Source organism: Xenopus laevis, chromosome 1L (assembly GCF_017654675.1).
Source record: "Xenopus laevis strain J_2021 chromosome 1L, Xenopus_laevis_v10.1, whole genome shotgun sequence".
NCBI lineage: Eukaryota > Metazoa > Chordata > Amphibia > Anura > Pipidae > Xenopus > Xenopus laevis.
In genome coordinates, this window is record NC_054371.1 from 109,348,502 (window position 1) to 109,362,859 (window position 14,358).

Genomic DNA, 14,358 nt, shown 5'->3' on the forward strand with positions numbered 1-14,358 from the left:
TCTTTCAGATTTTACACCTAGTGTAGGACATCAGTCTCTTATGGGAAGAACACAGATGTCTCCTCAATTTCCTCAGTGGCTAGGAAGTGGGGAGAATAGCAAAAGCCCTAACCAAAATGGCTGCACACATGTTTTGCATTCAAACGTCACTCCACAGGAGCAGGCCTCAAACATCCTTTAAGGCCTGCATTTTCGACATCCTTTAAGAGCAACAAAGTAAATAAAGCAAACTACCAAGATGACCTTGAGACAGGAGGCTTAAATACAGATGACTTTCATGATTAAGAAATACAACTCCAGAAAAATAACTGCAAAATCAGAAACATAGAACAACCTGCTACCTGAAAAGGTAGTCAGGTTTTTAACCAAACTATATGACCCGTATAAATATTGCAAAGTTTGGATTCAAAGGAATGGTGGAGGCTATAAAGGTTCAGATGCTGCCTGAAACCCAAATCTTCTGGCAACCACAGGAATAAAAAATAAAAACACATTCAGTGATCTACATTCCCAGCTGCCCTCTAATAACATTCCAGAGTCTATGGAGGGGTGGGAATGTCAGGACTCACATGCCCATTGGGGGGGGGGACGTCATAGGCACACCCCACTTTGCTGATATTCAGTGCCTCTTGTAAGTCCAAAGTGGGGATTACAGAAATATTCCATTTTTTTAAAGTTTTTTTTGATTTTCAGAATAAAAGGCATTTACACGAAAAAATCCATACCCTCCCTTGTTTTTCCTATTTAGATATTAAAAGTTAAAAGGGTAAAGTAAAGATATTTGCATGTGGGTGGATTCCGGAGCGCAGCTTGGGATGAAGGGGTAGGCAGTGTGGTTCTGGAGGTAATATAAAATATATTTTAATTGCAGTGCAAGAAATGAGGTATTTGTGTTTTTTTCCACTTAGGGAAGAGATTTCTGACTGATTCTGTGCTGGCTCAACCTAGCCCCCTGCTAAAAACACCCCAGCACTGCGTTCCGGGAGCTCCCTCCTGCGAGGAGTAATAAACCTGAGTGTGAAAAAAGGAACAATTCCAACATTTTTGGCGTCAGCTGTGTGAAGATTTGGCGGCTCAATGTCAGGGAGAGGGGTTATTAGAGGTGGGGGCTGAGGAGGTTGGGGGGGGAGCAGGTTGTGAGGTGCTGCTGCCTCCTCCAATGCTGCCAGTCCGGTTGGAGCTCCCCTTGCTAGTCCCAGATGCTGAGGTATGATGCTGTGCAAAGAGCACACCTGTGGAACACAAGAGTTGGAAGAATGTTGAGGTAGTAAAACATATACCATGCTTAAAAACATTCAAAAAGAGTTTTTCCACCTAGAACTGAACCAATGACCAATGCTAAAGCAGAGCAGTAGTGTTGTGCAAAGAGGTTTTACTAAAACGAAGATTTCCTTTCTCTTGGAATTATGACTTGTATGTTAATGTCATCAGGTATGTTTATACAAGAATGCATTTTATAAAGCCTCGCACACCTAAGAAGTTGGGGGCAGCACAGGAAAGCAAGCAAAAGGAGGGGGGAAATGAAATCTGGTTGCAGTATGCCGCCAAGCAAGGGAACGGCATAAGATGGGTGTTGGAATTTATACAACTTATTTTATGCAAATTCATTTTGCAAATACTGAATTTCTTTGCAAGATTCAAAACTATGTGATTGGGTTCAAAGTGAAAAAATTTTGAATTATGTGACAGTTTTCCCTTTATGTTATGTTTGAATATTATCATTCACAATTATAATCAATTGCGTGTGTAGTGGAGTGGTCACATAGTTTAGTGGAAATTATATTGACGTAGATTTGAAAGGTAAGCTTACACCAGAGTCTGATCTATGGCCTCTTACCTGTGTACACAATACCATTTAGCTCCACGGACATGCTAATACTGTTAGTTCCATTGGTTGTGAGGTTCACTGCAGAGTCCTGTCTTCCTTCAGCTGAAATTAGGATTAAATGGTAGTGTGAGACTGCAGACATTAATTTTCATGATTATGTGGCCACTGTGGGCACAGAGGCATTGAACTACAATAATAATATGTTTCCGTTCAGTTTATCTGTACTCCCACTAACATTAAAGCAAATAATACAAGACAAAACACCCATGTCCATGTTTTACCATTCTGCAACAGGACATTCAGTCTCTACTACTATGATAAAGTGCAATGATCAAAATGCTGTCCTTGCTGTAAAGAATAGAAAAACAAGAAGCCTGGGCCTAAAATAACGGTCTGAAAACCACACTGGTAGGTTCTTGGGGAAACAAATGCAAGCACTGAGTTGGTTGTCAGACATATTATACTATGCCATCATTTCCTGTAGTGCATTGCAAAGTAGGATGATACAAAACCAGCATCACACTATAGATACAAACATTCTAATTTCACTGTATTAATAAATAGGGGTTATAGCTTGCAAAAGTTTTCATTAGTTTTTATCTAAACATTGCATCTACTTCAGGGGTGCCCAAACTTTTTGCAACGAGGGCCAGATTTGGTGAGGTGAAAATGTGCGGGGGCCGACTATTCAGCCCGACATTCTTTGAATTAAATTAAATTACAGGAATCGAGTAATCGTTGCAGTAATATTTGGGCACATTAGTGAAATGATCTGCCACTTGGTCTATACTGCTGCCTGTGTGCTGAAGGTGTTGGCAATAGACACGTACTGGAACATAGTGACTCCATACCTCTTTAGTTTACTGTACTGGCACGTCAGTATGTCTATTGACACCTTCAGCCCTAAAGAGGTATGTGAGAGCGCCACTATGTGCCAGTACGTGTCTATTGCTAACACCTTCAGCACACAGGCCGCAGTATAGACCAAGGGCAGATCATTTCACTAATGTGCCTTAATATTACTGCTATGGGATTCCTGATCGCACTGTGCTGGGGGGCCTCATACCAAGGTTACAGCCTTTTGTCAGAGCTAAGCAAATAAATGTTTATCCCAATTTTGTTGGGTTGGGCTTGCTGGAGATCTGAGAAGCAAAAAGGCATTCTCCCCCAACCTAACTCATCTTTCACTGCTGGACACCCACTGGTGCTACCTTGAGCACCAACAGTGTGGGAACCACAGCCTTAGGCTCTGGCTTGCCAGTTCACCTTCAGCTAAGATGAATTCTGTTTACCTCCTTCGTCAATGTTGTTTTGCTGCTCGCTGCACAATTAAACAAGGCCATAAATTTTTGTCAAAACAGATTTTAATAGAGGGTGGGTGTGGAGAATGTTACAACACCATCCCCTTTACACAGATTAAAAAAAAAAAAAAAAGTAGCATCACCTGTCACATTACAAACAATGAAGGTTTGCATGCAAAATAACAGGTGTTACATAGGCTTTGTGCAGATTGATAATGGAGATCAAGGGAAAGGAGTGAGGTAGAGATGCAAATTTGTCGCAGATAGTACCCTGACTGGAATGGAACCCACAACACAAGCCCTGCAAGGCAGAGTTGCTAACTAGAACACCACTGTTCTACTACACTTCTATGGAATTATTACCTTGGCTGTTAATGCGAATGTTCATGGGAAGCTGTGCAGTCATTGCCAGGAGATTGTGCTGGATGGTTCGCTGTATTAGTCGCTGCTGCTCTTCTGTGCCCAATGCCATTTTCTTTTCTGGGGGCTCCCCAGATTCAAGCTTTTCTCTGAGTTGCTCCAGGGCAGCAGCCTGAGCAGCTACTTGTGCTGCCACCATAGAATGTCCAGCCAACGTGACTGGAATCCGTGGTGGCACTGCCAAAGAGATTGGGGAATCTTCCTCTGAAGGAGATAAAGGCAACATTTTTACATTTTGGCAACAAGGAGATCACTGCTTTTAAGGTAGAAACAATAATAAAGAGCCTACACAGAAACAGTATGTGAACAAATGCATGACCCTCAAGGTTGTTTACCAATCAAAATGCATAAATCGCATGCCATATTAAAGCTAGGCATAAATCCTACAAAAGTGATTTAGGTCATTATAAATTGTATCCAAGAAATATTAGTATTCTAAATATAAGTGTATACTACAATGTATAATTATGGGGGGGGGGGGAAAGTCTGAAGAGAGCTACAAGTTTCACAGAATTATAACATTTTATAGGTTAAGGCTGTACGCTCAAAGCAGTCTAGATGTCCACTCACCTTTTTTTATTTTGTGCATGGATGAAAAAGCACTCCCATTTGTTGCAGAACCCCCTAAAGACAAACCAGACACCTGTAATTTAGGGGATGAAAGAATGCTTGGGGCACCACTTGGGGAGTACGTGAAGAGGGAGCCACCAAAGCTTTGCCTACGCCCTTCCCGCCTGTTACTGTCAATGGCTGCCTGTAGTTCATTGGGATTACTAAGGCCTCTCTTCTCACATTCATAGGGATACAAGTACTTCATATATCTGTGGGAGGGGGAAAAAGTAAAAGTCAGCTTAAAGATAAAGTTTCAAAGTGGATGTAAAACAAATAACCTACTTATTATATTCCCTCTATAACCACACTTAAACTCATTATTTGTTGCGTGCTTTGGGCAGGACATTCTACAGTTTCAGAATAATACAATGTATTTTGATCACAAAACTGAATTTAATATAGCTCTATAGCCAAAATGAGATTAGTAAATAAAAGGAAAAGTATTAAGACTGCTTCTTAATTTCAGAATAATGGTACAAGGGATTGGATAGAGAGGAACAAGTGGCTATGTAGGTAGGCGTAAAATATGAAACAGAAACAGCCTATATATGAGTTTTCAGTTTGTGCAAGTCACTCTCCACCTCCCTAATACCATATTGACACAGTAACCCTTATGTACTTACTGAGTGCGCAGTGTAAAGGCTGCACTGGTGATTGAAGTTGGTAGGTTCAAGCCTTTAGTGATCTCTCTCCACAGCTTTTTGTTAATAACTTCCACCAAACCTCCCTTTTCAGTTACAAGAACATACAACATGTACAGATCAAGGACCTGCTTGGCCATAATTGGGATCCGATTCACAGGGGTTCCTAGAAAAGGGGGTATATTAATGATGTGTCTTATCTGTAACATTAAAAGTCAAACTATACAACCCTCTCCAGAATTGATGTAAAAATTGGTTTAGGATTTCCAACCAACTATCCTTACCGCACAGATAACTAAACTCCACAGATCCAAACAAGTTCTTTTGCAGGCCAGTTGTTTTGATCATGCAACAATAGTGCAGCCCACTGATCTGATGTATACACTGACCTGGGTTAGAGTCTGAATCTGTCCTGAATGTCAATACTGTATATACACAAGCGGATATCAAACTGATCAGACCATGGAGCAGCTGGTGATGCCACTCAGTCAGAATTAGTTTCATTGTTACAGAACCAACCAATTGCAGTGGAATGTGAAGATCTTACTGTTAAGCACAAAGCATTCCCATAAATTGACTGGGTCATTTAAATACTGGGTAAAGCCAAGGGTCTGGCCACACGGGCAGATTCGGGGGGGGGGGGGGCTTTAGTCGCCGGGCGACTAATCTCCCTGATCTGCCTTCCCCCAGCTAAAATGAAAATCGCCTGGGGGCAGGCACTTAGAGCGATTCGTTTTCCTAAGTCGCCCGTAATTGCAAACTTGGGGCGACTTCGGAAAGCGAATCGCTCCGAGTGCCTGCCCACAGGCGATTTTCATTTTAGCTGGCGGAAGGCAGATTAGTCCCGTGAGTAAGAGGAGATTTGTCGCCTGCCAGTTATGGTGAACTAGAGGCTTATCAGCCAAACTCATTATCTTGGGGTCATTTCCAAATTGTGAAAAATATCTGTGCATATAGTTTGCTTGACATTAATACACCAGGTTAATTTACAGGCCAACAACTACTAGCTGAATATAAAAAGGTACAGTAGCTTGATGAAAGTTACAAGGGAAGTGTGGATGTAGGCAAACTAATTTACGACAAAAAAAAATAATAATGAAGACCAACTGAAAAACAGTTACAGAAAGGTTGGCCACACACACAAAATTAAACATTAACCTCTACTTTAACAGTCTAGGGCCAAAGGTATGATGCACGAAAACATAACCAGGAACATCACACAAATTTTTTTTATATCACTAATGAATCAAAAGGAACTCTGGCTGGCAGAAGTGTAACACTATAGTTCTCCCCTCCCATCCCAGTAGCTCAGCATATTCCACTAACTGCACTGTTGATAGGGACAATACCCCTGGGGAGAACAAGTGGGTGGGGGTCTGGAATGCTGCATTCCCAGATGGGTGAGAGATCAGAGAGTGCCCTTAGCTGAAATTCCTACTGCCTCTCTCTTCCCCTAACCAGCACCTAACGTGAAGCAAACAGAAAATGTAGGTGACTTAAAAAGGTGTAGTGTTTGATCTTAAAAACATAAAACAATATTAACAACATGTGCAAAAAATATACAACCAGTAGTAAGGGCACATAATTACCTCTTTTCTGCATAAAGCTGAACAGATCATCCAGAAATTCTTTCCTTTTGGGGTCACCATCCAATTCATAGAGCTGTGTAGGGAAAGAGTCATATTGTTGATTATAATAAGGCCAATAAGACAAAAGGACAAGTATCAAACACTATAAAATGCCACCGTGGGAGACTTGGATTTGTGCAGTGAGGAGACGATATCCAGCCAGGTGGCAAAAGAAATATCCAATTCTCAGGTTATTGTTGTATTTTCAAACATTTAATAAAACAAACTTGTCTAGTATAAGGTAATAAAGACATAACAAATACATAAAAGTTCTACAATGTTTCTGGAGGCTACTGGCACAGTGAATAGAGGTGAACACATTAACATCTGTTGCTACTGGTAAGAGGAAATTAAAACGTCAAACTGAACGAATGAGTGAGGCAGACAGATCCCCTGGAACACATCCAGCCTCTGTCTGCATGATGTAACCTGTGGGGGATCCCTCTAAGTGGAGCAATGAGGGCGTGGGGGTTTTGCAATGGAATGTGGCAAGGATGATGTTGGGTCTCATCCGTATACACCAGCTGTGCCTCCTGGAACATGCCAATACGTAGAGTGAAATTACAGATTGCGCTACCTGTAAACAGTATACTGGCACTCTGCCATCCTAAACACTGTTGTCCTGACAGAATCTCTGTTTACTCTTTTACATATCAGAATACGCTTTGGGCGATGAGAGATTGGGTTTAACACCTTTTCAGCTACAGTACAGATTTTCCAAGCATCTGGTGCATTTTCCAGCACAGAGAGAAAGAGCTAAGCCAAAATAAAATAACCAAGTGTAGCAATTACTGTAACTCTCTCAGAGGCACGAAACTCACAGCCATGACATTCAATTTTATGTCAGTAATCACCATTCTGTCAGTGAAACCCTACATCACTCTCAGTATAAATATGTACAGTAACTGCAAACTTTCTTCACTTGCATGCTATAGTTCTATAGTCCTATTTATAGATACAGCTTACAAAAAATACCCTGTATATATTTATAGGTACACTGAAACACATATATTTATTACACATACGTATATATAATGATATATTATGTATTTATATGTCAATTCCACCCGTATATACTGACTTTGCCTATTACCTTTTTTTGGATCACTCATACCAGCAGGGGTGCTTTGCCAATGAGGCGAGTTGAGGCAGCGCCCCACTAGGTACCAGGGGCAGCAAAAATGCTGCTCCTGGTACTTTAAGAGTGAATTTCTGGGGGAGGGGGGGCAGCAGCAACTGCTGCTGCCTCAGGCGGCGGAGGGGCCAGGATTACCTCTGCATACCATAAGGGGTTAAATTCTGCAATCTCCAGACATTCTCTGGTGTGCAATAGACCAAACATCTCTCATTCCCATTAAACCATTGTCCGTAGGCTCTAGAAACAAACAGAAATAATTTTCTCGCTTACCACACACACACACACACGTTATACAGGATGGTGTTTTTGTCTGGAGCATTTTGCAAAAGGACAGGGGCCTCAGCTCTGCCATTTAATGTGGGCAGTTTCTGAGGGCTGCACCCTTAAAATTGACACTGGCCCACACACAAATATATTGATTTTTAGTTTTTTAGTTTTTAGATTTTTAGATATCTATATCTATCTATATAGATATACACATACACACATACACACATACACACACACACACACACACACACACACAAGCTCATATTATGTTATATGTTTTTGAAAACAAGGCAATGGTGGCAAATGCCAAGAAAACAAGTTTTGAATGATAATAAGAAATTAGAACTTCCCTAAAGCTCACACAGCAACTTGCCCTCTGAAGTGGGTGTTATGGTTTTTCTGCTATTAGACTCAAAAAAATAGAAGACTAGCATCATGGTCGGTTGCCATTATTAAAATAAGCCTCCACATTCCTCTCTTTCTTATAACATTTTAAAACAGAAATAGTCTTATTACAGGAACAGAGTACTTTCCCAGGATGGGGGACTGACTTACAATAAAAGAAAGCTCTCGGCCATGTAACCACTCCTCCTCATGTCACTCTGCAAGCTCTAAACCGTACCCACCCTTTGGTAAAGCCAAGATAAATAAGAGATGAGAATGGCTATATAGCACTTCCCTTGGATTAATTATTTAATGAGCTGCTGCAGAATCAGCCAAACGAGGGGGCGGGTGTCTGAGCAAAAAGAAAAACAAAGGGAGGGGCACAGGTTCTATAAGGAACAGAGGAGTAAAGCAAACTGTTATATTATACAGCATTGCAAAAAACGTTGGTGCATTATACATAAAAAACTTAATTATAACAAAACTAAAAAACTTTAGAGGAAAGAAATAACATGCAGATACCATTATTGTTGGTCTTTAAGGCAAATATATGAAGCATTATGTTGTTATGGTGGTATTTTATACACAGGCGAATTAAACATTAGAATGCAGCAGCACTGCACATTGCTGACAAAAAGCCCATCAAGCTAATGTCCAGTGTCAAACTGAGAGAGAGTACTTAAAGGAAAACTATACCCCTCAAACAATGTAGGTCTCTATAAAAATATATTGCATAAAAACAGCTCATGTGTAAAACCCTGCTTCATGTAAATAAACCATTTTCATAATAATATACTTTTTTAGAAGTATGTGCCATTAAGTAATCATAAATAGAAAACAGCCATTTTGAGAAATTAGGGCTGCCACCTGGGATCATATGATTCATGGTGCACATGCTTCCTGTTAAAGTTAGAGTTGTAGTATTTCTGGTCAGGTGATCTCTGAGGCAGCACAATGGGGGTTCAAGGCAAGATATGTAAAAGTACAATATTTACTTAACCATATATACCAGTTTGATAAGATTCTTCAATATGCCACTTAATTTGATATAAACGATCTGTATTCATTTTGGGGGGGGGGAATAGTTTTCCTTTAAGAGGAAAAGGCAGAGAGAGAAAGAAACTGGTTTGGCTACAGAGAGGGAGACACTGGAGGGATACGAGTGAAGAAGATGTAAAGAAATGTTGAGAAAGCTGGCATGGGGACTACAGGGAGGAAACAATTCTGTAGAAAATAAAGATTTCAGAAAATAAAGAGTCATGCTAAAATACAGGTATGGGACCAGAAACCTGTTATTTATTATTAAAACAGTCAAATTTGTTACCATTTAAATGTTTTTGTAGCATTGTAAACTAAACATAAACTAAAGTTGCATAATGAAAGCACATGTATCCATTTATTAAAAAGTTTTTTGAAAAATTGTAAGGTGTTTATAAATGTTAATAGTTATGGAAAGCTGTATTTTTCAGTCTCTTACTATTCCTGCACTGCTAGTCCTATCTACTGTATATGTACCATTGAAACAATGCAGCTAGTTTCCAACATTTCTCACAATGCCTTGCATGTTCAGAGATTCTCCTTCACATGCCTGTTAAATGAACAAGCAAACGTGGGAAATGAGTCTTGGCTGGAGGAGAGCGGACTAAAGATAGAGATAGTAGTGCAAATGGAGATAGTAGGGGACTTAAGGTGGCCATACACGGAGAGATACGCTTGTTTGGCAATGTCGCCAAACGATTGGATCTCTCCCCGATATGCCCACCTTGAGGGGCCCTAGGGCCCAACCATCGGATCCTAACGATAGCTAACGGGCGGTCAGATCGTGGGACCGCATCAACGAACAGATGCGGGCGCGATCCGACAGGATTTTTAGTCCCGTCCGATTGACATCTGCCCGACTTTCGGGCAGATATTGATCGGGAAAGCCCGTCGGAGGGCCCCATACACGGGCCAATAAACTGCCGACTCGGTCTGTCAGCAGCTTTTATCGGCCCGTGTATGGCCACCTTAATTCTACATTGTTTCAATGATACCTATGGTCAATACTAGCAGAGAAGTGATTAGCAAAAGGACAGAAAGCTAGTCTTTTTAACAGCAATCACACAAAGTATTTTCAAATCAATTAAAGTTTGCAATAAATATTGAAAAGTTCATTTGGCAACATTTTACATTTTAATTTACACCACCACCTTTATTTAGGACACCCAAGGCCGCAGCGACATTAGCGTTCTTCTTTGCTTGCACCCAGAACTGCTGCATCCTCCTAAGTGCAGACACAGTGCAGTGGTAAAACACAACCTCAAACGTTTGAGTGCCAAAATCTGCACCTGGGCTGATGCAATGGTTATGGGTGCAGGCGAGATCAGCCTCATGGCATTAGCCTTAATCTGAAAACCCCAGGTCCAAAGTATTAAGATTGTAAATCCCATACTTGTTTATACAACATAAACGCTAGACCCCTGACCCTCAGGTAAAGTCATGGGGAACATGTAAAAACTTGTTTTAAGGCATGCATTGGCCTTCGTGGAGAATGCTGGTAAAAAATAAATATGCACTATTAAGGGATAGTTATAGCCAGACTGCTATTTTATAGGGCTAGAGAAAACAGATTAAAAATATACCGGAAAACTGTTGTCCTGTAACGTTTATTAGTTGATTACAATGCGAAGTACAGCATTAACACCAAAAGCTGAAAGATAGGGTTCAGGGCATTCTGACATGCCAGATGATGAGTCATATGTTCTTGTACATATAATACAATAATACATATGCATATAGAACCAGTACCTATTAGATTTGGCCATGCTAAACAGTATTCAAGATCTGCTGCATTCATACCACAAGAAACAATGAAATACCAAAGCCTGCCTATCCCATAATCTAACTGACTAAACAGGCAAGTCTCTAAAAACACAATATGCTGCAGCTATTCACTTGGGACTGTTCAATCTCCTGGCATCTTACCTAAATACACTAGGATATCCATATTAACAAGGTTATTGCTCTGCAATTAAATATGCAATTCTGAAAGGGGCCCGGGTGTGGCTGGTAAATGCTGTGAAATACTGTATCTCCTATCACATTCTCATGTAACGTAACTAAAGATTAGCCATGCTGTGTCTGATCTTTTGCCCTGGGCACCACAGGCTCCTAAAAAAAATAAAAAAAATCTGACTTACCTGGTTAATTCATTTAATTTACCCTCTGGAGGGGAGGGTGGAACTTGTAGTTCATATCCATTTTTTGCTCACTATGTCAATGGACAATATAAAGCTGCATATAAGCCCTGCAATCTATTAAAATGTATTGTATTTTTCTTTATCTTCTTCTCACAAAGTCTCTGTTCTTACACACAGGTATAGCATGTTCAACTTTACAAACATCACACAACATATCTGGCATGTATGTGACTAAATGCATAAGCAACAATTTTAACAAAATGCACTCATAATATACAGCACTTCCAAAGCAGAAGGTCCCCCAGGGTTTTATGTCCCCAACCCATGCATTAAAAACATTTGTTTTTTATGACATCTGGCCAGGGGGAGGTTGGAAGGTGTAGTTTAGCATTCCTGCTATAAACACAGTCAGCTCAGTAGAAGAGCATCTGTAATTTGAATTAGCTATTGAGTATTACAAGACTCCTATTATGGTTATTAGCTTTTTTTGTTATGGATTGAATATAGATTTTGATACACTGGATGCAAAACTGCATACACTTTACTCTTACTCATTTGCACTATGCATCAATCAATAGTCTCATCTCCCCTTTAAAATAAAATAAACTGCTTCCCCTCCTCCATTCATACCCTTTTTTGAAAAACTACAATGGCTTAAAATAGCTAAACTGAGTAAGCTAAAACACATACAATTTTGCTTACATGTGAATTCATACAGAAACTGGCTGACATCATGAAAATACCCAATTGCGAACCCATCTTGCCAGTGAATAGTTAGAATATATTACTAAATACATATGGGTAAGGCAACATAAGGGAGATTAGTGGATGGCATGAAGGGTATGAAACTTTTTTTTTCTCAATACTGCTGGTTTCTTTGCTTATTTGGAAGGAGGTATCTCAATAAGGAACTGCTCCAAAAACATTAATCTGTACCTTAATGGGCACGGGGGGTGGGGGTAAGCGTAGATTTTTTTTTTTTAAATGGCCCCCCAACAGTTTATGACACTCGCACCGGGAGGAGCTGCCAGTGCGAGCGGCCATGTCGTACATACATGCGCTTTTGATGTATTGTGCATAATGACCAAGTCCGGGCATTTGTTCATTATGTGCATTTGTGCCCAAACATGGCCGTTCGTACCGGGAGCTCCCTCCCAATGCAGGTGGCCTAGCGCTGGTGGGGGGCAATTTTTAAAAAAAGAAACTACTGTCACCCCCAATCGGAGTGTGGGCTCTTATTAGCCGCACCTTTGGTTGGGGATAATATTTTTGCCCTTTAAGAAACAGCATTCACTTCGAACACAACCTCTATTTTCAGATATTGGTCAGGCAGGCCCACCAGTGGGTTCCATACACGGGCCAATAAGCTGACAACTCGTTTGGCCGGTGTATGGCCACACATATATACAGCTAAAACAACCTAACACTACAAACACATAACTAGAGAGGACAACCATTCCTCAATACATCCAAAAATCGAAGTTTTAACATATGCAAGGACTAAAATTGCTATGTCAATGTTTCTATACATTTTATGACCTCAGCTTGTCTCAAAGATGCTGGGCCAAGAAGGAGAATTGGGCCCACTCATAAATGCACAGGCTGTGTGTCTGACCTGCGGCATTAGTGATAACAGGTAGTCCACCCAGACAAACAACCTTTCCACTTGTGACGGCCATACCAACTTTCCTTTCTAAATATAGTTAGGACATTGTTTAGTTATCAGTATCTGGCTACAATCAATAATTAACACAGGCCAGTACGAGCGGCCATGTTTTTGTTTTAACAAAAACTGGCCTGTGTGTGGCCACATTTAGGTCGGCCACACTGGGATAATTGTCAGCAAATAAGTGGATATTTGCCTCATGATTTGGTGAAGAAAACCAGACTGAGCAGATTATGCAGTTAATGGGATAATCAGATCATAGTGGCCCAAGCAGATGACTTAGGCAAAGACTTCACCAACTGCTTAATGCGGTCCTCGGGCTCTGGGATTTTCATTCTGGAGTACCATACTCTACCAACCCACTATCCATGGTTTCTATGTTATAAAATCATCAATTCAATTTAATTCTTTTGAACACATATTTTAGAACTGGGGAGGGGGGCAGAGTGCATTGGTGTAATTCTCCTTCGATTGTCACCTCACAAAATTCATGTATACTCAGGATCATTAGGTTATAGAGCAAGCAAGTGGTGTTCTGCTTACTGTGCAGGCATGAACACAGGACATGGATAACCAGGGACATGTGACACTAATAATCTGAATTCCAGAGCCGAGAGTCACATATAGCTGGGGGAGGGGGAAGGCTTTTGTACAATACATATAGAAACACAATACTAAACATAGCCTAGTCACTGAACAACAAAAAGACACACATCCAACTGAAAAAAAATAATTGGTTACTCTAGGGTACACAAAGATAATTAAAGACCCTACACAAAAATATCAATATCTATATATTTGTGAGGTGCTCAGTGTGGTCCTGCACAAGTTAGCATATACTAGGACACAAAGCAGCATAGAACAGCTTTGAGTAAACAAAAATGGTTCCCAGTGCAATCCCCAGGGCAGAGACACGGAGTGGATTTCTCCCATGCCTGGAATCCACTCTGTGCCCAAACACTTCCATAAACAAGTCGGGAGAAGGCTGATGCCAGCTGAGGAGCTGAGAATCAACCCATGTCGCATTACCCATACCCTTCAAAGTATTAAATGTAAGGCTCTTGAGCTTTGCGGTTGTCATTTTGTTGTATCAGAGTTTGTTCACAACTAGTTGCTCTGCCCACCAGCTTGGTTTGGTGCCTTTTTGGCGAGGAGGGGTTTAAAGGATTTGGGTAACTGTTTGTACAGTTTGTTTGTAGTTTGTTTGACCTTGAAGAAGGTCACTGCTGCTGGCCTAGCTGAAAAGCATTTTAAATGCAGCCTGCCATCTTACTACTGTATATATTGAATT

The 14,358-nt window shown here is 40.7% G+C and overlaps 1 protein-coding gene across 3 annotated transcripts in view; it reads right to left on the minus strand.

The window, feature by feature from the left end:
• Window positions 1–258: 258 nt before the first annotated feature.
• arid3a.L (AT-rich interaction domain 3A L homeolog) overlaps window positions 259–14,358 on the minus strand; it is a 40,180-nt gene continuing 26,080 nt past the window's right edge. For all 3 annotated transcript variants that reach the window (XM_018225206.2, XM_018225214.2, XM_018225198.2), the window contains exons 4-9: window positions 6,392–6,464; window positions 4,785–4,968; window positions 4,120–4,370; window positions 3,493–3,753; window positions 1,838–1,930; window positions 259–1,232 (exon numbers count right to left, since the gene is read on the minus strand). In XM_018225206.2, coding sequence (XP_018080695.1) covers window positions 1,081–1,232; window positions 1,838–1,930; window positions 3,493–3,753; window positions 4,120–4,370; window positions 4,785–4,968; window positions 6,392–6,464 — 1,014 coding nt within the window. In that variant the 3' untranslated portion in view covers window positions 259–1,080. The remainder of the gene's footprint in view (window positions 1,233–1,837; window positions 1,931–3,492; window positions 3,754–4,119; window positions 4,371–4,784; window positions 4,969–6,391; window positions 6,465–14,358) is intronic.